Below are 16,438 nucleotides of genomic sequence, written 5' to 3'. Positions count from 1 at the left end.
TTTTGAACTTTTGGGGGTTAGGGTGGGTCTAGGCTGGTCCCTGGGCTGGAATTGCTGGGTTTCTGGGTGGTTTGAGGGTCTTCAGTAAGTCCTAACAGACAGCACTCTTCACGGGGTCCTTAGGGGATGACGGGGCTCTGCCTCTGGAATGTAGCCTTGGTCACCCCAAGGGTTGGAGGGTGGGGGCTGCAGCCCCAGAGCGGGGAGTAGAGGGTGCCTGGTTGGCATGCCTGGGCAGTGGGCCCAGCTGACCTGCCTGGCCTCCATCGCAGCAGCTGACGTGCTGGTGTACCTGGCGGATGACACAATGGTGCCCCTGGCCGTGGAGAACCTGCCCTCGCTCACTGCCCACGAGCTGCATCAGGCCGTCCGTGAGGTCCTGCAGCTCCCGGATGTTGCCCTGGATGCCTTTGCGCTCTGGCTTGTCTCCCCTCTGCTGGGTAAGACTTGGCAGTGAGAAGCCCAGGGGGAAGGGCTGGAAGGGCGCTGACCAGTGGGGAAGGAAGGGGCAGCTTCTGGAACCTCTGGCCACTATACATCAGGGGAAGGTGGGACGTGTTTGTGTCCTGGAGCTGGCCGTGGCTTTCAGGACCCAGAGCCCTGAGAGGTGGCCTGGCTCCTCTGCCCCCGCCTCTCTTTTCTTTGTGCTGGAGGCAGAGGAGGGGCCAAGCCTACCCCTCAGCCTCAGTGCTGCTGGAGCCTGCACATCAGGAGGAGTGGGGGCGGCGGACAGGGAGGGGGGGGCGCGTGTTCACCGAGCACGTGGTCTGTGCCACAGCCTGAGCTGGCGTTTTGAAAGCAGTTCCACCTTATCCTCATGGCCCAGCCTGGTCACGCAGATGAAGAACTGAGGTTTGGAGCCATAGGACCAGTGAGTGGTGGGACCAAGATCAGAATGGAAGCCTGGGTGGCCCCCAGCCAGCCTCCTTGAGCTGCATCCTGCTCCGTGGAGGCAGGGAGGAAGGTGGGACCCGGCCCAGGAAGCAGCCACCCCTGAGGATGGGACTTTTCCTGAGGGTGGGGAGGATGAGTGGGAACCCAGCTTCTCTGCAGGGCGCCTCCAGCCTTGCCTGGTTTCTGGCCCGTGATCACCCTGTCCTGCCCTTTCAGGCTGAGATCCCAAGGCGGGCGGGTGGGGTGGGAGTGAGGGCAGTGGGAGCCCTCCAGCCCGCAGGCCTGGGGGACATGAGGTGGGGGGGAATGGGGAGCTCCCTGGGGCCTCAGAATAGGGCTTCTAGCCTGCTGGCTTGGTCAGGAGAGGGGCCAGGAGAGGATGCCCCAGCTGGTGCCGGGACCAGGCATGTTTTCTGCACTCATTCCCCTCCCTTGTAGAGGAACAGGGGCAAGAAGGGTGTGCCTGGTCCCTGGGCCCCTAGGAGTTTGTGCCTGTGCCCTGGAGGGAGGGTATGCCCACTTGGTCGGAGAGGGAGTGCCTGTCTCCCCACCCCCACCCTCTAGTGGGAGCTTCCTGCCCAGCTACTTCTCTCGCCCACCCTCTTCCTGCTGATCCGTCTCTTTCCGCTGCTCCCCACCCAGCTCAGCTGCCCCTCCTTCACCCTTCTGGCTGTTGGTCAGGACCGCGGGCCCCTTGGCTCGTGTCTCTGGAAAGCTGGGGGTGGTTTCATGGGGCCCCTGCCCTACCTCAGGCTCCCTGTCCCTGCAGTGGGGCAGCTTACTTCCTCCCCCACTCCCTCGTCATCGCATTCCTGCTCCCCCTTCACCGGAACGTGAATGGGCTGCCTGTGTGGCCCGTGGGTCACCCTGGGGCACCGCCCCATCCCAGAGGCCCCAGCACAGAGTCAGCACCCACTTTGTTCCCAGGCTGGGTTCAGGAAGGCTGAAAGGCCACTTCGGCTTTGACTCGGGCCCTCAGAGCTGTTGGTCCCGCACCACGCCCGGAGTGGGTGACATATGCCCCAGGGACGGGGTGCTGTCTGCTGGAGCCGCCCTTCAAGGTGGATGTTTGGGAGGGTTTGACCTTCTCCATGCCATTGTCACTCTGCATGGAACAGGGCTCCAGGGACTGTCAGTCTCGTTGGGGTGACAGCCCCCAGGCAGGAAGGCCCCATCTGGAAGCGTGGGATGGCAGGGTCAGCGCAGTCCTCTTCTGATAACGGGAGTCCTCTGAGCTGCTGGGGCTCGGGGTGAGGCCGGCTGGGGACTGTGGACAGTGTCCCGGGGTCCCAGCTACCCACTTACCTCATTCGTCTCACAAGTATGTGCAGAGCAACCCGCCCACAATCCCGTACTGGGCAGAGCTAGATGCTAGGGGTCCAGCGGGGAACAGGAGTGAAAGTGTCCCTGCCCTCAGGGGACTTACAGTCTGAAGTGTGCCGGGAAGGCTTGCCAGGAACAAGTTGCCAGGAGTGCTTCCTGGTGGAGCCACTGATTCTGGCGGCAGCTGGGTGGCATGGCGTTGAGGCAGGGAGCTTGCAGGATGGAAGATCAGCTGGAGCCCAGAGCCCCCGGGGGAGTTGCTGGGGTGGAGGCTGGCCGGGCAGAGGCCCAGGCAGGGCCAGGAGCAGGGGAGAACAGCCCCTTGGCCCTTTGGGCCTCAGTTACCAGCATTGGGCTCTGCTTCCTAACGGCGGTGCTGGAGCCATCTGTACCTCCGGCCCCAGCACCTTCCGTCTGCCACAGCCTCTCAGCTCCAGCCCATCCTGGGCACAGTAGGGAACAGTCAGAGGCTGACTCTGCCTGGAACCTGACCCCCTCTCATTGCTGTGTGGCTTTGTTTTTTTTGTTTGTTTGGGTTTCTTTTTGTTTCTTTGGCTGAGCCACACTGCATGCGGGATCTTAATTCCCAGACCAGGGATCGAACCCGCGCCCCCTGCAGTGGAAGTGTGGAGTCTTAACCACTGGACTGCCAGGGAAGTCCCTGTTGTGTGACTTTGGACAAGCACCTTAACTTCTCTGAGCCTCATTTTTCTTCTCTGAGCCTCATTTTCATTGGATGAAATGAGGGTAGGGTTATTGCAGGGCAGTTGCCTTTAACCACTTGAAATGGTTCTGGACACCTTGTGCCTACTTCAGTTAATATTGGTCATGACTGCGTCATCGTTGCATTGTTGTTGTTGTTAGTGGGTGGCAGTCGCACTGGTCAGGGCTTCATGGCCGCTTCCCCTCTCGTCCTGCAGAGGTGCAGCTGAAGCCCAAGCACCAACCCTACAAGCTGGGCCGCCAGTGGCAGGAACTGCTGCTGCGATTCACCGACGCTCCGGACGATGACGTGGCCATGGGTCAGTGCTGCTGCCTGTGCGTCCCTGTCTCGGGCCCACCGGGGTCTGGAGCACAGACCCCAGGCCCAGCCAGGCCTCCCCTGGCAGGTGGAGCTGCCCTGGCTGAGAGGCAGGGCCGGCATCTCCCCCAGAGGAGGGAGGGATCCCTTAGAGGAGCCCAGGAGGGGTGGGCTGGGGGCACAGTGAGCAGCTTGCGATAAGCCACGCCCCCTATCGCTGGACAGCCCGGGGGTTTTCTGAGTGGTGGTGGAGGAGGCTTGGGGAATGGAGACTGGGCCAGTCGGGGAGAGGGCAGAGCTGGCTGCGTGGGGCAGCCGGCCGGTGACCCCCTCCTCTCTCCCCAGATGAGCCTTCCCTGCAGTTCCGGAGGAACGTGTTCTTCCCCAAACGGCGGGAGCTCCAGGTGAGGCAGGGATTCCCAGGCGGTACCACCCAGGTCTGGCACCCTGTGTCCAGCCTCCCCTTGTCCTGACCCCTGGACACTGGTGCCCCTCCCAGCTGAGCCACCCCTCCCTGCCACACCGGCCTGCAGATCCACGACAAGGAGGTCCTGCGGCTGCTCTACGAGGAGGCCAAGGGCAACGTGCTGGCCGCTCGGTACCCATGCGACGTGGAGGACTGCGAGGCCCTGGGCGCCCTGGTGTGCCGCGTGCAGCTCGGGCCCTACCAGCCTGGCCAGCCCACTGCCTGTGCCCTGAGGTGAGGGCCAGCGTGACCTGAGGCAGGGGCCCAAGGTGGGGAGGGTGACCTCGGAATCCTGGTTACAAGTGGTCTTGCCAGGTCCTGGAGTCAGGAGGCCCTGACGCTGTGTGACCTTGGGTGAGTCACCCCACCTCTCTGAACCTCCTTTTCCTCGTCTGCTCTGGGCTGAGGGGCCTGGGCAGTGGGAGACAGGGGAAGTGACGTCCGTGAGAAGACCTCCAGAGGTGTGTGAGGGTGGAGCCCGGCCTCCGTGTGAGGTCAGGGGGAGTTGGGCTTGTTCTTTTTGGGGGTCGCAGCCAGGGTGTGGCCAAATACTGAGTCCCAGTTGTCAGTGACAGTCTCACTTAGTCTCGAGCTCCAGGGACGAGGCCCCATTTCCCGGACGTTCCAGTATGCCGGCTCTGTGCTTCCTACCCGTCTCTCTAGAAGCCGTGCTCTTTGCTGTGTGAATTGGCAGGGCCTGGGGTCGTGACGATTGAGCTACCCTGGAAGCAGACCAGGCTGTCTCTGAGCTCCGTGGACAGTGATCTTAAGGTTTAGAGATATTTCCAAAGAAGATGAACTTTTTTTTTTTTTTAAACTGGTAACAGTTATGTAGTCTTTTTTTTTAATTTTAAAAAAAAAACTTACTTATTTTATTTATTTTTGGCTACATTGGGTCTTCCTTGCTGCGCGCAGGCTTTCTCTACTCGTGGCAAGCGGGGGCTACTCTTCCTTGCGGTGCGCGGGCTTCTCATTGCGGTGGCTTCTCTTGCTGCGGAGCACTGGCTATAAGGCGCGTGGGCTTCAGTAGTTGTGGCGCATGGGCTCAGTAGTTGTGGCTCGTGGGCTCTAGAGCGCAGGCTAAGTAGTTGTGGCACATGGGCTCCGCTGCTCTGCGGCATGTGGGATCTTCCCGGACCAGGGCTCGAACCCGTGTCCCCTGCATTGGCAGGCGGATTCTTAACCACTGCGCCACCAGTGAAGCCCTGAAGATGAACTTTGAACACAGCCTGTCCTAGACCCAGGGCTCTAACCCACACCAGCCCTTCAGGGTACGGTTGTGTTGCGGGGAGAGGATGCACAGAGACAGGGCCCTGTGTCGGGGCCCAGCAGGGGCTACCCTGGGCTCAGTGGAGCCTGAGTGATCCCAGCTGAGCTGGCTGGAGGCTGGCAGCCGTAGAAATCCTGGCTCTCGTGATGGGCATGTCTGGTCCTATTGCAAGTGGCAGCGAATCCAGCTCAGACTATTTGGACTTGAGGGACTTTGTCAAGAAATGGACGGGTCTGGGGTGATTGAGGTGCAGGGGCTCCAGTTGGGTACCCCCAACCAGCAGATCCTGTCCTCAGTCTCCTCGCCCAGCCCTGTGTCCTCTGGGCCAGCTCTCAGTCAGACAGGCTCTTGTCTCGTGGTGGCCAGGTGGCCACAATAGTTGCACATTGGCAAGGAGAGACCTCGTCCCTCACGTGACCAGAGTTCTAAGACTCATCTGGTGACTGGGCCCACGTCCACCCAAAGGAGACAGAGTGGCCAGAGTGCTGATTGGCTGAGGCCCAGATCCTCCCTTAGGACCTGCCATGAGCCTGCACAGACGCTGTGGACTGGCAGTGGGAAGGCGGGATTTCCAGTGACGAGTGGGCGCTGTGGCTGGAAGCAGGGCTGTTGGGGGACAGGTGATGAAGGTGCCTACGGCAGCCCTGAGAAGTGGGGGCAGCCCCCTGGATACCCCTCCTCGTGCCGCCCTGCACTTGGGCCTCTCTGGGCATCAGGGTCCTTCCTTACGTCAGCCCTGCTGCAGGGCCAGCCATCCCTTCCCATGGCCCGGGGTGTTGGTCCTCCAGAAGCCCCTGCGGGGACCCCTCCCCTCTTCGGTGACAGTGACAACCTCGGCCATATTTATTTGGCACCCACCACATGCCAGGCGCATGCCGGCACCCGTCCATGTGAGTAGGGATCCGTGTCCTTATTTAAACCTGGAGACGTAGACTTGGAGAGGGCGCTCACTGCTCATAGGCTGGGCCCTGGCTGCAGTCCACCTGGAAGGGCCAGTGCCTGGCCAGAGTCAGGGGGCTGCCTGAGGGGGAAGAACGGTGCCGTCACGCCAGGATGCTTCCCGACTGTGTGTGATTGAAAATCACTTTCCTTCGTGAACCTGTGCTGATGAGTTGTAGGTTGGTGGTTTTTTTACCTCCCTATTTGGCAGAACAGAGCATTGATAGCTTTAGGTCACTTGGACCACTTCTTGGTTGCAAAATCACCAGTTTAGAAACTGAAACCTTCCTCTGGCCACAGTCTGCTTCTGGGGTGGGCCTGGTTTCAGCTCTCATCCCGGTCTCCTGACTTCTCCTTCAGGCCTCTCATGCTGCAGGGTTCTCGGCAGTGGGCTTTCCGGGGGTCCGTGTGCAGGGTGCCCCCTGCCCTCCCCACGCCCTGGGAACCTCGGTGCCTCCCCAGCCCGCAGGCATGGAGCCGCCCTCATGCTGGGCCCTGTTTACCTTCCTCCACAGGGAGAAGCTGGACTCCTTCCTCCCTGCCCACCTCTGTAAGCGGGGCCACGGGCTCTTCGCTGCCCTCCGGGGCCGTGGGACCAAGGCCGGAACTGGCGAGCAGGGCCTGCTGAACGCCTACCGCAGGGTGAAGGAGGTAGCCGGCAGCGAGAGCGAGCACGAGGCCTCCCTCAGCCCCCACTACCGCGCCTACCTCCTCAAGTGCCACGAGCTGCCCTTCTACGGGTGAGCGGCTCCCTGGCCGCGGCCACAGCCCCAGGCCCACTGTCCCTCCCTCACGGCCTGTGAGCCCATCTCCGTTCCCGCTGAGCTCTGTCCTCATGCAAGGTGTGTCCAGATGCCAGCACCTGGGGCCCCGCGGGTCCCAGGCTGGACACTCGTCTTCCCCCTTCCCCATCACGGGCTAGGACACCGGACAGGTCCTCTCCTTCCTCCTGCTGCAGCCACGTGGTCCATGGACCTGCCCACCTCCCCCTCAGCCAGCTCTCATTCATGCAGGCACATCTAGCCAATAGCTCTTGTGTGCCTACTGTGTGCCCGCACCCTCTAGGTGCTGGAGACACCTCGGTAAACAAAAGAGACCGCCGTCCCTGCCCGTGAAGAGGCCGTTCTAGTGGCGAGAGAGACAGCAAGCAGTAGAAGCCGAGAACAGACTACAGGGGGGCAAGGGAGCAGCTGGACGGCCCGTGAGGACAGTGGCCGTACTCCACAGGGTACTGTGGCTCAGGCCGCATGGTGGTACCGCAGGAGGGGAGACGTGGCCAGATTCCAGAGACGTTGAGGGTGGAGTTGAAGGAATTTGCAAGATGTGCAGTACAGGAGGTGAAGGAGAGCAGGCAGAGAGGGCTCCAGGTTTCTGCCTGAGCAGCTGCAGGGCGGCCTTGTCATCAGCTGAGACAGGATGGTGTGTGGTGGGGGGCAGGTCAGGGAAGGTCGGGGGCTTGTCCTTGGATGTGTTGATTTTGAGATGCTCTCCAGCGACCCAGGTGGCGATCCTAGCGGGCATTTGGGTTTCTGAGTCTAGACTTGGGTAATGGGTGAATCATGAGCATGCAGGTGCTGTTTGAAACCAGGAGCCCCAGCAAGTGAGTGTGGACCGGACAGAGAAGGAGCCTGGCCAGCAAGGCGGGAGGGGGTGTTGAGGAGGAGGGAGTGACCGAGCCTCAGGCGCTGCTGCTTCAAGGTCAAGTTCAACAGGTCTCAAGTGGCTGTTAGTTGACCTTGGCTCCAGCATCTTGGGGGTAGCAGTGGGTGGAGGACAATGAGAAAAAGAATCAGTGAGTGTAACCAGCTCCTCAGGAGCTGCGCTGTGAGATGGAGCCCAGAGGCGGAGCAGCAGTGTGGGTGTGGGGCGGCAAAAGGTCTTTAGCTTTTATGGTGAGCGAGATGCCTGTGGCCGCTGTTTGGGTTGCTTCAGTTTCCTCAGTGGATTAGGAGTCCCTGCCCTGAAGCGAGCCTGTGGGAGTCTTCCTGGAGTGGGAGCACCGGGCCGTGCTCTTGGAACTGCAGGTAGAGCGTGCTTGTCTCCAGTCCTGTCCTCGGGGCTGCAGGATTTTATTTTACATAGATAAATTTATTTTTTTTTTTTATTATTTTTGGCTGGGTTGGGTCTCCGTTGCTGCGCACGGGCTTTCTCTAGTTGCAGCGAGCGTGGGCTGTTCTTCATTGAGGTGCGCGGGCTTCTCATTGCAGTGGTTTCTCTTGTTGCGGAGCACGGGCTCTAGGCACGTGGGCTTCAATAGTTGCAGCACGCAGGCTCAGTAGTTGTGGCTCGCAGGCCCTAGAGCGCAGGCTCAGTAGTTGCGGCGTGTAGGCTTAGTTGCTCGGCGGCATGTGGGATCTTCCTGGACCAGGGCTCGAACCCGTGTCCCCTGCATTGGCAGGCGGATTCTTAACCACTGTGCCACCAGAGAAGCCCGGGGCTGCAGGATTTAACGAGGGCTCTGGCTTAGCCAGGGGTGAGGGGGCGTGTGGGCGAAGTCCCAGGGCAGCCAGAGGAGAGGAAGAGGCCGTGGCGGGGCAGGATGGAGCAGGGACAGCTCAGCGGGTGGGTGTCCTAAGGTTGATGCAGCCTTTCCCTTTCTTGGTGTCGAGTCCTGAAGCTGCTTCTCTGCCTGGGCAGCCCCTGGAGGACGGTGGGCAGCGGGGCTCTCCCAACCTCCAGCAACCACAGCCTGCAGACCCTGAGCCCTTGGGCTCCTGGCTGTTCCCTGAACGTAACTTGCTCTGTCCCACACCCGGGTTCATGCTCTACCCTCTGCCTGCAGTGCCCACCCTTCGCTGTGCCACCCAGTTCCTCTTCCTGCCTGATCAGCTCAGATGCCACCACCTCCACGAAGCCTCCCTCTCGCCGCCCCCTCTGTTTCTGCCTCCCCTGGGGTGGGTTTCCATTGAACCTTCTGTCACCCAAACAGGTTAAGCTTCTCAGGTGCCTGGGACAGGGGCCAGCCAGAGCATTCCCTAGTGGGTGAACCCAGACCCTGGGCCATCTGTTCTCGCTGCTGGAGGGGACAGCCTAACACCACTTTCCCTCCCCAGGTCTGCCTTCTTCCACGGCGAGATTGACAAGCCAGCCCAGGGCTTTTTGCACCGGGGAGGGCAAAAGCCAGTGTCTGTGGCCATCAGTCTGGAGGGCGTGCATGTCATTGACAGCAGGGAGAAGGTACCTGCTGCTCCTTCAGGGTGGGACCTGGAGTGGGAGCCTCACTGGAGAGGAAGGGAGTGGGGTCATTACCCAGGCCTTCCTGGTTCCCTTGGGCTTCTGGTTGGCCTGGGAGCAGGTGGGCGGCCTGTCTGGCCTCTTTCCCTCAGATGTCCCTGGGGCTTCCACTGTCATCCCGGGGGCTTCCCTGGGTCTGCTGTGGGTCAGCTTTCCTGCCCAGCCTGCTAGGCAGGGAGGTGGCGGGGACAGGGGGAGGCTGCAGCTGGAGACAGGTGGAGAGTCTGGTAGGGCCTGGCTGCTCTGCCTGGCCAGTGGCTGGAGACTAGCTGGTGGTTTTCCAAAGAAGCCCTGGGAGCTTCTCCTGCGGGACTGGGAGCCCTCCTTCCCGCATTTGGTGCTGGTTGTCTCGGCTGCCTGTGTAGGAGGTGGCGTCGGCAGCCTGCCCTGTGGGCCTCTCTGCATCTGGGCAGGGGTCCCTGCTAAGCCCGCAGAGAAGTTTGGGGGAGACTTCTGGTTGTCCCCACGGAGGGATCCCAGCCCTTCCTGGGCATCTGTGCCCCAACATGTCGGGCCCAGATCCGGCCTCCTGCTAAGATGCTAACCAGCTGATCGCAGGGGAAAGGCCTCCCCTCCCCACCTTCCTTCCCCCGAGTCACTACCCCAGCTGTCAGGAGCTTGACCCACTGATGAGAAGTGCGTGGTTTAGGGGGTCTCATCCTCCCTGGACCACAGCCTCCTTTGAGGGTCTGATGGAAGCGGGGCTTCTTCTCCTGAGAGAAACTGACACCTGAATTTAGGCTCAGCCTTGGAGGTAAATAGCCTGGCCAGGTGTATCCTCCTGGTGATGCCCGCGTGGGATGGGGCAGGGGAGCAGGCCTCTGCCCAAAGGAGTCCAAGCTCTGTGTCTCCCGCTGGCCAGCACGTCCTGCTGGGCCTGCGCTTCCAGGAGCTGTCGTGGGACCACACCTCTCCCGAGGAGGAGGAGTCTGTCCTGTGGCTGGAGTTCGACGGGGACAATGAGGGCACACCGGTCAACAAGCTCCTCAAGATCTACTCTAAGCAGGTAGTGGTGGGTGTTGCCTGCACCGGGGGTGGGGATGGGGGTCGGGGAGGGTGTGCTCAGGGGGTCCCAGACTATTGGAGGCTCCAGGCTGGGTGGCAAGGAGGTGAGAGGGCTGCCGAGGGCCTGGGGACCAGGGGGCCGGCTCCTGCTGACCAGGAGCCACCCTTGTGGGTTCGGAAGGCCTGGCCAGGTGGTGGGGCAGTGGTTGGTGGAGGGCTGCCCGGTACTGTGACCAGCCCGCATTGGCTCCCTCGGTCCTTGAGCCCCCCGTGAGTGGGGCTCTCAGGTGACGAGCAGGCATGGAATGGCTAAGACCCCTCTTTGCCTTTGTTTCACTTTCATCCATTGGGCACCTGGTCTTCCCAGCCAAACCTTCATCCCCACCCCTTCCCCTCCCACCCTGGTTTCTCCAGGAGAGCCCTTCCAGGACTCAGGGCCTCGTTGCTCTCCGCCCCAAGCACAGAGGTGGGCTCCAGGGACTCCTGTGAAAGCACGTGCCCCTTCCTGGGGGCCCGCCACAGCCAGGCTTCTCCCGTTGCTCCCTCTACGCCTTCCTTCCCACTGCAGCACCCACTGCTCCAACCCCAGCAGCCTCTGCCCTGCTACACCCGATACCCGGTGCCTGCTCTTGCTCCTGCAGGCTCCCCTCTTGGGCCCTACGGGCCCCTCCCACCTCCTGCCCTTCTCCCCCTGTCTCCCCTGCTGGGCCTCCTTTCCAGGGCCTCGCAAGGGAGTTCTCTCCCTGTCCTAGCTCTTCCCTCTCTCGTCTTTGAACACTTGGCCGTCCCAACCTTTATGCTGATGACATCACATTTTCTACATCACTCTTAGTTCCCCGATCAGGGATCAAACCCATGCCCCCTGCAGTGGAAGTGCGGAGTCCTAACCACTGGAACGCCAAGGAATTCCGTAGAGTTCTTTTTTTAAGTAAACATTTTATTGAATTATAATATACATGTAGAAAAGTGCCCAGCTCTTTTTTTTTTTAATATATAAATCTATTTATTTATTTTTGGCTGCGTTGGGTCCTGGTTGCTGTGCACGGGCTTTCTTTAGATGTGGCAAGAGGGGGCTACTCTTCGTTGCCGTGCGCGGGCTTCTCATTGCGGTGGCTTCTCTTGTTGAACACGGGCTCTAGGCGCGTGGGCTCAGTCGTTGTGGCTCACGGGCTTTAGAGCACAGGCTTAGTAGTTGTGGCACACTGGCTTAGTTGCTTCTCGGCATGTGGGATCTTCCCGGACCAGGGCTCGAACCCGTGTCCCCTGCACTGGCAGGTGGATTCTTAACCACTGCGCCACAAGGGAAGCCCCCCAGCTCTTAATCTCAACAAATTTCCCCAAAGAAACCCATGTAACACCTTTCAGATTAAGAAAGACCCCTTGAGCCCCCTCCCAGCCTTGCCCCCACCAAGGGACCTCCGCATCCTGACTTGTGTCACCCCAGAGTCATTCTGCCTGGTTTTGAGCCTTAGGGCAGTGGGTTCCCACAGTGTGTTCTGTTCTGCCCGGTGTCTCGCGCTCAGCCCTGTGTCTGTGAGCTCCATCCTCGTCCCCACCGCAGGTGGCAGTGCTTTGGTCTTTCACACGGCTCTCGGGTGTTCCCACGTGTGAATTCGTTGCTGTTGACTTTTCCATACCATAGCGGACGGGCACTTGGGTCTCCAGTTCGGGACTGTTGCAGACAGTGCTGCGTGGTCAGTGTTGCACATGTCCTCTGTGTGCGCGTCCAGGTACGCGCCCAGGAGCCGACAGGCCGGGTCACAGGCAGGTGCTGTGCTCGGCGTTCACCCGCGGTGGCTGGATGCTGGCTGTGGCAGCAGTTAGTATTGTCATCTTGAACGTTCAGCCAGTCTGGTGGGTGAGGAGGGGTATCTCCTTGTGTTTTCTTCCTTTATTATTTAGTCACTTTATTGAGGTATAATTTACAATAAAAGTGAGTTTTAACACGTTCACACACCCTTGTAACCACTGCCCCCACAGGCGAGCTATGGAGGTGCTTAGATACATCCATGTATCTTCCTAGAGGGGAAATGTCTATTCACGTCTTTTGCGCATTTTTTAATTGGCATTATTTCCATCACCCCCAAATCTCCATGTGGTTTTTTTTTTCCCATGTGGTTTTAATTGACAACACACACACACACACACACACACACACACACACACTAATGAGGTTGAGCATCTTTTATGTGTGTATCCACCATCTGGATATCCTGTTCATTGAGGTCTTTTGCCAATTTTTCTTTGGGGTTGTGCTTTTTTTTTTTTTTTTTTAAATTGTACATTTTGCTTCTGATTTAAGACTCACCTCTTCACCTGCTACTTGACAGCTCCCCTTAGCTATCCCTAGAGTTTAGCTTTCTCCAGAATGTCATAAACACATGCATCATAGTTACCCGGGAGAAATGGAGATATATGTCCACATAAGACTTATACTAAGATATTCATAGCAGCTTGGTTTGTCATAACCAAAGAATTGGAAACAACATAAATGTCTGTCAGCTGGTAGATAGATAAACAAGTAGTGGTCCAGCCCTACAGTATCTGTACTGTATGCAGCCCTTTGAGCCTGGCCTCTTTCACTAAGCTTCATGCTCCTGAGATTCATCCACATTTCGTGGTGGAGCGGTTCGTTCCTGTTGGTTGTTGAATAGTATTCCGTTGTATGGATACACTACAGGTCAGCTCTTCACCCACTTGTTTGGGTTGTTTCCAGTTTGGGGCTTTTGTGAATAAAGCTGCTCTGAACATTTGAGTACAGGCTACTGTGTGGGCGTATGCCTTCATTTCTCTTGCATAAATACCTAGGAATGGGATTACTGGATTGTATGATAAACATATAATCAGCTTTACTAGAAACTACCAAATGGTTTTCCAAAGTGACTGTACCATTTTGTTACCCCACCAGCAATGTCTGAGAGTTCCAGTAGCTCCGCATCCTTGCCCAGCGCTTGGTGTGGTCAGTTTTTGTTTGTTTGCCATTCTAATAACTGTATGGTAGTGATAAGTCATTGTGGTTTTAATTTGCATTTTCATAATGACTGATGATGGTGATCATCCATCCGTGTGTTCATTTGCTATCCATAGGTCTTCTTTGATGGAATGTCTGATCAAATCATTTGTCCTTTTTTTTTTTTTTTTACTTTTTTTTTTCTAACATCTTTGTTGGAGTATAATTGCTTCACAATGGTGTGCCAGTTTCTGCTCTACAACAAAGTGGGTCAGCTATACATACACATATATCCCCATATCTCCTCCCTCTTGCGTCTCGCTCCCACCCTCCCTATCCTACCCCTCTAGGTGGTCACAAAGCACTGAGCTGATCTCCCTGTGCTATGTGGCTGCTTCCTACTAGCTATCTGTTTTACGTTTGGTAGTGTATGTATGTTCATGCCACTCTCTCACTTCGTCCCAGCTTACCCTTCCCCCTCCCCGTGTCCTCAAGTCCATTCTCTATGTCTGCATCTTTATTCCTGTCCTGCCCCTAGGTTCTTCATAACCAATTTTTTGTTGTTGTTGTTTTTAGATTCCATATATATGTGTTAGCATACGGTATTTGTCTTTCTCTTTCTGACTTACTTCACTCTGTATGACAGACTCTAGGTCCATCCACCTCACTACAAATAACTCAATTTCGTTTCTTTTTATGGCTGAGTAATATTCCATTGTATATATGTGCCACATCTTCTTTATCCATTCAGCTGTCGTTAGACACTTAGGTTGTTTCCATGTCCTGGCTATTGTAAATAGAGCTGCAATGAACATTGTGCTACATGACTCTTTTTGCATTATGGTTTTCTCAGGGTATATGCCCAGTCGTGGGATTGCTGGGTCGTATGGTAGTTCTATTTGTAGTTTTTTAAGGAACTTCCAAACTGTTCTCCATAGTGGCTGTATCAATTTACATTCCCACCAACAGTGCAAGAGGATTCCCTTTGTCCATTTTTTTTTCCTTTGTCCATTTTTTAAATTGGGTTATTTGTTTTCTTACCAAGCTGTAAGAGTTCATTATATATTCTGCCTACCAGTCCCTTATCTGATATATATTTTGCAGATGTCTTCTTTCAGTCTATAACTTGATGTTTTTTCCTAAAAAATGTCTTTTAAAAAGATGTTCTTAAATCTTCCAGTCCATTTATTTTGTATCTCCATTTATTTGTCTTTGATTTCTTTCACTAACATTTTGTGGTTTTCAGCATACAAGTCTTGTGCATCTTTTATTAGATTTATCTCCCCCTCCCCCTTTTTTGGTGCTACCAGAGATGGTACTATTTTTAATTTCAATTTCCAGTTATTCATTGTGGTGTATAGAAATGCAGCTGATTCTGTTACCATATATCCTTTTATCCTGTAACCCTCTTGAACTCACTCACTATTTCTAGTATCTTTTTTGCAGATTCTTTGTGATTTTCTGTGTGGACAGTTACATTGTCTATGAACAGGGACAGTTGTATTCTAACTTTCCAGTCTGTATGCCTCTCAGTTGTCTTGGCTGATAGCACTGCCTCGGACCCCCGTTACAGTGGTGAGTAGGTGTGAGCAGACATCCTTGACTTGAGGGGAAAGCACTCAGTCTTTTTTTTTTTTATAAATTTATTTATTTATTTTTGGCTGTGTTGGGTCTTTGTTGCTGCTTGTGGGCTTTCTCTAGTTGTGGCGAGTGGGGGTTACTCTTAGTTGTGGTGTGCGGGCTTCTCATTGCGGTGGCTTCTCTTGTTGCGGGGCATGGGCTCCAAGCGTGCGGGCTTCAGTAGTTGTGGCACGCGGGTTCAGCAGCTGTGATGCACGAGCTCTAGAGCACAGGCTCAGCAGTTGTGGCGCACGGGCCTGCGGCATGTGGGATCTTCCCGACCAGGGCTCGAACCCGTGTCCCCTGCATCAGCAGGCGGATTCTTAACCACTGCGCCACCAGGGAAGCCCAAGCATTCAGTCTTGCTCTGAGTAGGTGTGGTGTGAGCTGTGTGTTTTTCATAGACGCCTGTCGTCAGATTAAGGAAGTTCCCGTCCATTTCTAGTTTGCTGAGTTGTATCCCGAGTGGATATTTCATTCTGTCGGATGTGGCTGAGGTATAACGGCAGCGTCCCCGAACCTCAGGAGCATCAAGCGGTGTTAGAGAAACTCAGAGGGCTCAGGACCTGTCCCCACCGGCTGCCCGCTGCCCAGCGCCCCTCTCAGCTCAGCGCAGCTCCCTCAGGGAGGCGAGGAGGCCAGTGTGGAGCCCGGACCTGCCTGTGCACGGTTCCCTGCCCTGTTCCCCCTGCGCAGGGCAGCTTGTGTGGCTCTGGGGAGGCCTCGGGCCACCCCATCGGGCAGCTGGGCAGCAGCTGCCCCCTTGGCCTCTGACCCTGCTCCGCAGCGGGGTGACACTTCATAAACGCCTGCTGCCTAAGCGACACCACCTGCTGGCAGCTTTCTGTCTGTGGGTCTGCGATCCCCTGCCACCCCGCCATATGATGCCCAGACCGTGCCCGCTGACATCTGGTCACATCACCTTTTATGTCAACATGCGTAACGTTTCCAGTCTGTTGAGAAGACGTCCCTTTAGAAGAACGTGCCCAGAGGGAGCCGCTTTCCCCGCCCAGTGACCTCACCACCGCCTTCTCCTTGGCTTCGGGTTCTTCTCTCAGCAAACGCACATGCCCAGAGAGCCCTGCCCCCCTCCTCCCTCCCGACCTGCGCCTTCTAACTAGAGTGTTCCTTCTTTCCCAGCCCATCTCTGACCCCTGAAGTCCCCCCACATGGGAGGCCTCCCCTGCCCCTGGCCCACAGAGCACACCCCCCTTCCTTCTCCTTGCGTAAAGGGTGTTGGTTTCCTCATTGCCTCCCCCACCAGAGGGCTGGGGGCTGTGGGTTCGGTTCATCTGGCTCTGCAGCAGGTAGGGGGAGGTGGGCCTGGGCCAGGGCTCCCCCCCAGGCCTCACGCTGGCGCCCCTCCTCTCCAGGCCGAGCTGATGAGCAGCCTCATCGAGTACTGCATCGAGCTGAGCCAGGCCACGGAGCCCGCCACCCCGCAGGAGAGCGCGGCCAGCCCGGCCTCGGCCGCTGGCTCCTCACCACCCCCCACTCAACACCCCCAGCTGCGGAGGCAGGGCAGTGTGGTGTGCAGCCGGATCCAGCATCTCTCCACCATCGACTACGTGGAGGAGGGTGAGTGACCCCCTCGCGGTATACACGTGTACCTACGCGCGTGCACACGCACGCCATGGGGAGCTCTGGAGGGTAGGGAGGTGGGGAGCAATTCCAGGCCCAGTGAGTTAGCCTCCAGCGGCAGGACCTGGCTTGGGG

General features: G+C 57.3%; 1 protein-coding gene across 7 annotated transcripts in view; it reads left to right on the top strand.

Moving 5' to 3' along the window:
* FRMD8 (FERM domain containing 8) overlaps positions 1-16,438 on the top strand; it is a 38,464-nt gene that overhangs the window by 1,766 nt on the left and 20,260 nt on the right. For 4 of the 7 annotated variants that reach the window (XR_016393763.1, XM_089914527.1, XM_022591491.2 and 1 more), the window contains exons 3-10: positions 273-440; positions 3,138-3,239; positions 3,584-3,642; positions 3,772-3,938; positions 6,429-6,653; positions 8,967-9,090; positions 10,010-10,153; positions 16,096-16,300. Coding sequence is in view for 6 of the 7 variants with exons in the window: in XM_089914527.1 (XP_089770653.1) it covers positions 273-440; positions 3,138-3,239; positions 3,584-3,642; positions 3,772-3,938; positions 6,429-6,653; positions 8,967-9,090; positions 10,010-10,153; positions 16,096-16,300 (1,194 nt within the window). In the remaining variant the exon portion in view is untranslated. The remainder of the gene's footprint in view (positions 1-272; positions 441-3,137; positions 3,240-3,583; positions 3,643-3,771; positions 3,939-6,428; positions 6,654-8,966; positions 9,091-10,009; positions 10,154-16,095; positions 16,301-16,438) is intronic. The other 3 variants (XM_022591492.2, XM_030763593.2, XM_089914528.1) reach the window with 3 other exon arrangements.

Source organism: Delphinapterus leucas, chromosome 7 (genome assembly GCF_059928025.1).
Source record: "Delphinapterus leucas isolate spDelLeu-1000000601 "Yukka" chromosome 7, BTC_Dleu_Yukka2, whole genome shotgun sequence".
Taxonomy (NCBI): domain Eukaryota; kingdom Metazoa; phylum Chordata; class Mammalia; order Artiodactyla; family Monodontidae; genus Delphinapterus; species Delphinapterus leucas.
This window is presented reverse-complemented; position numbering and strand designations above follow the sequence as displayed.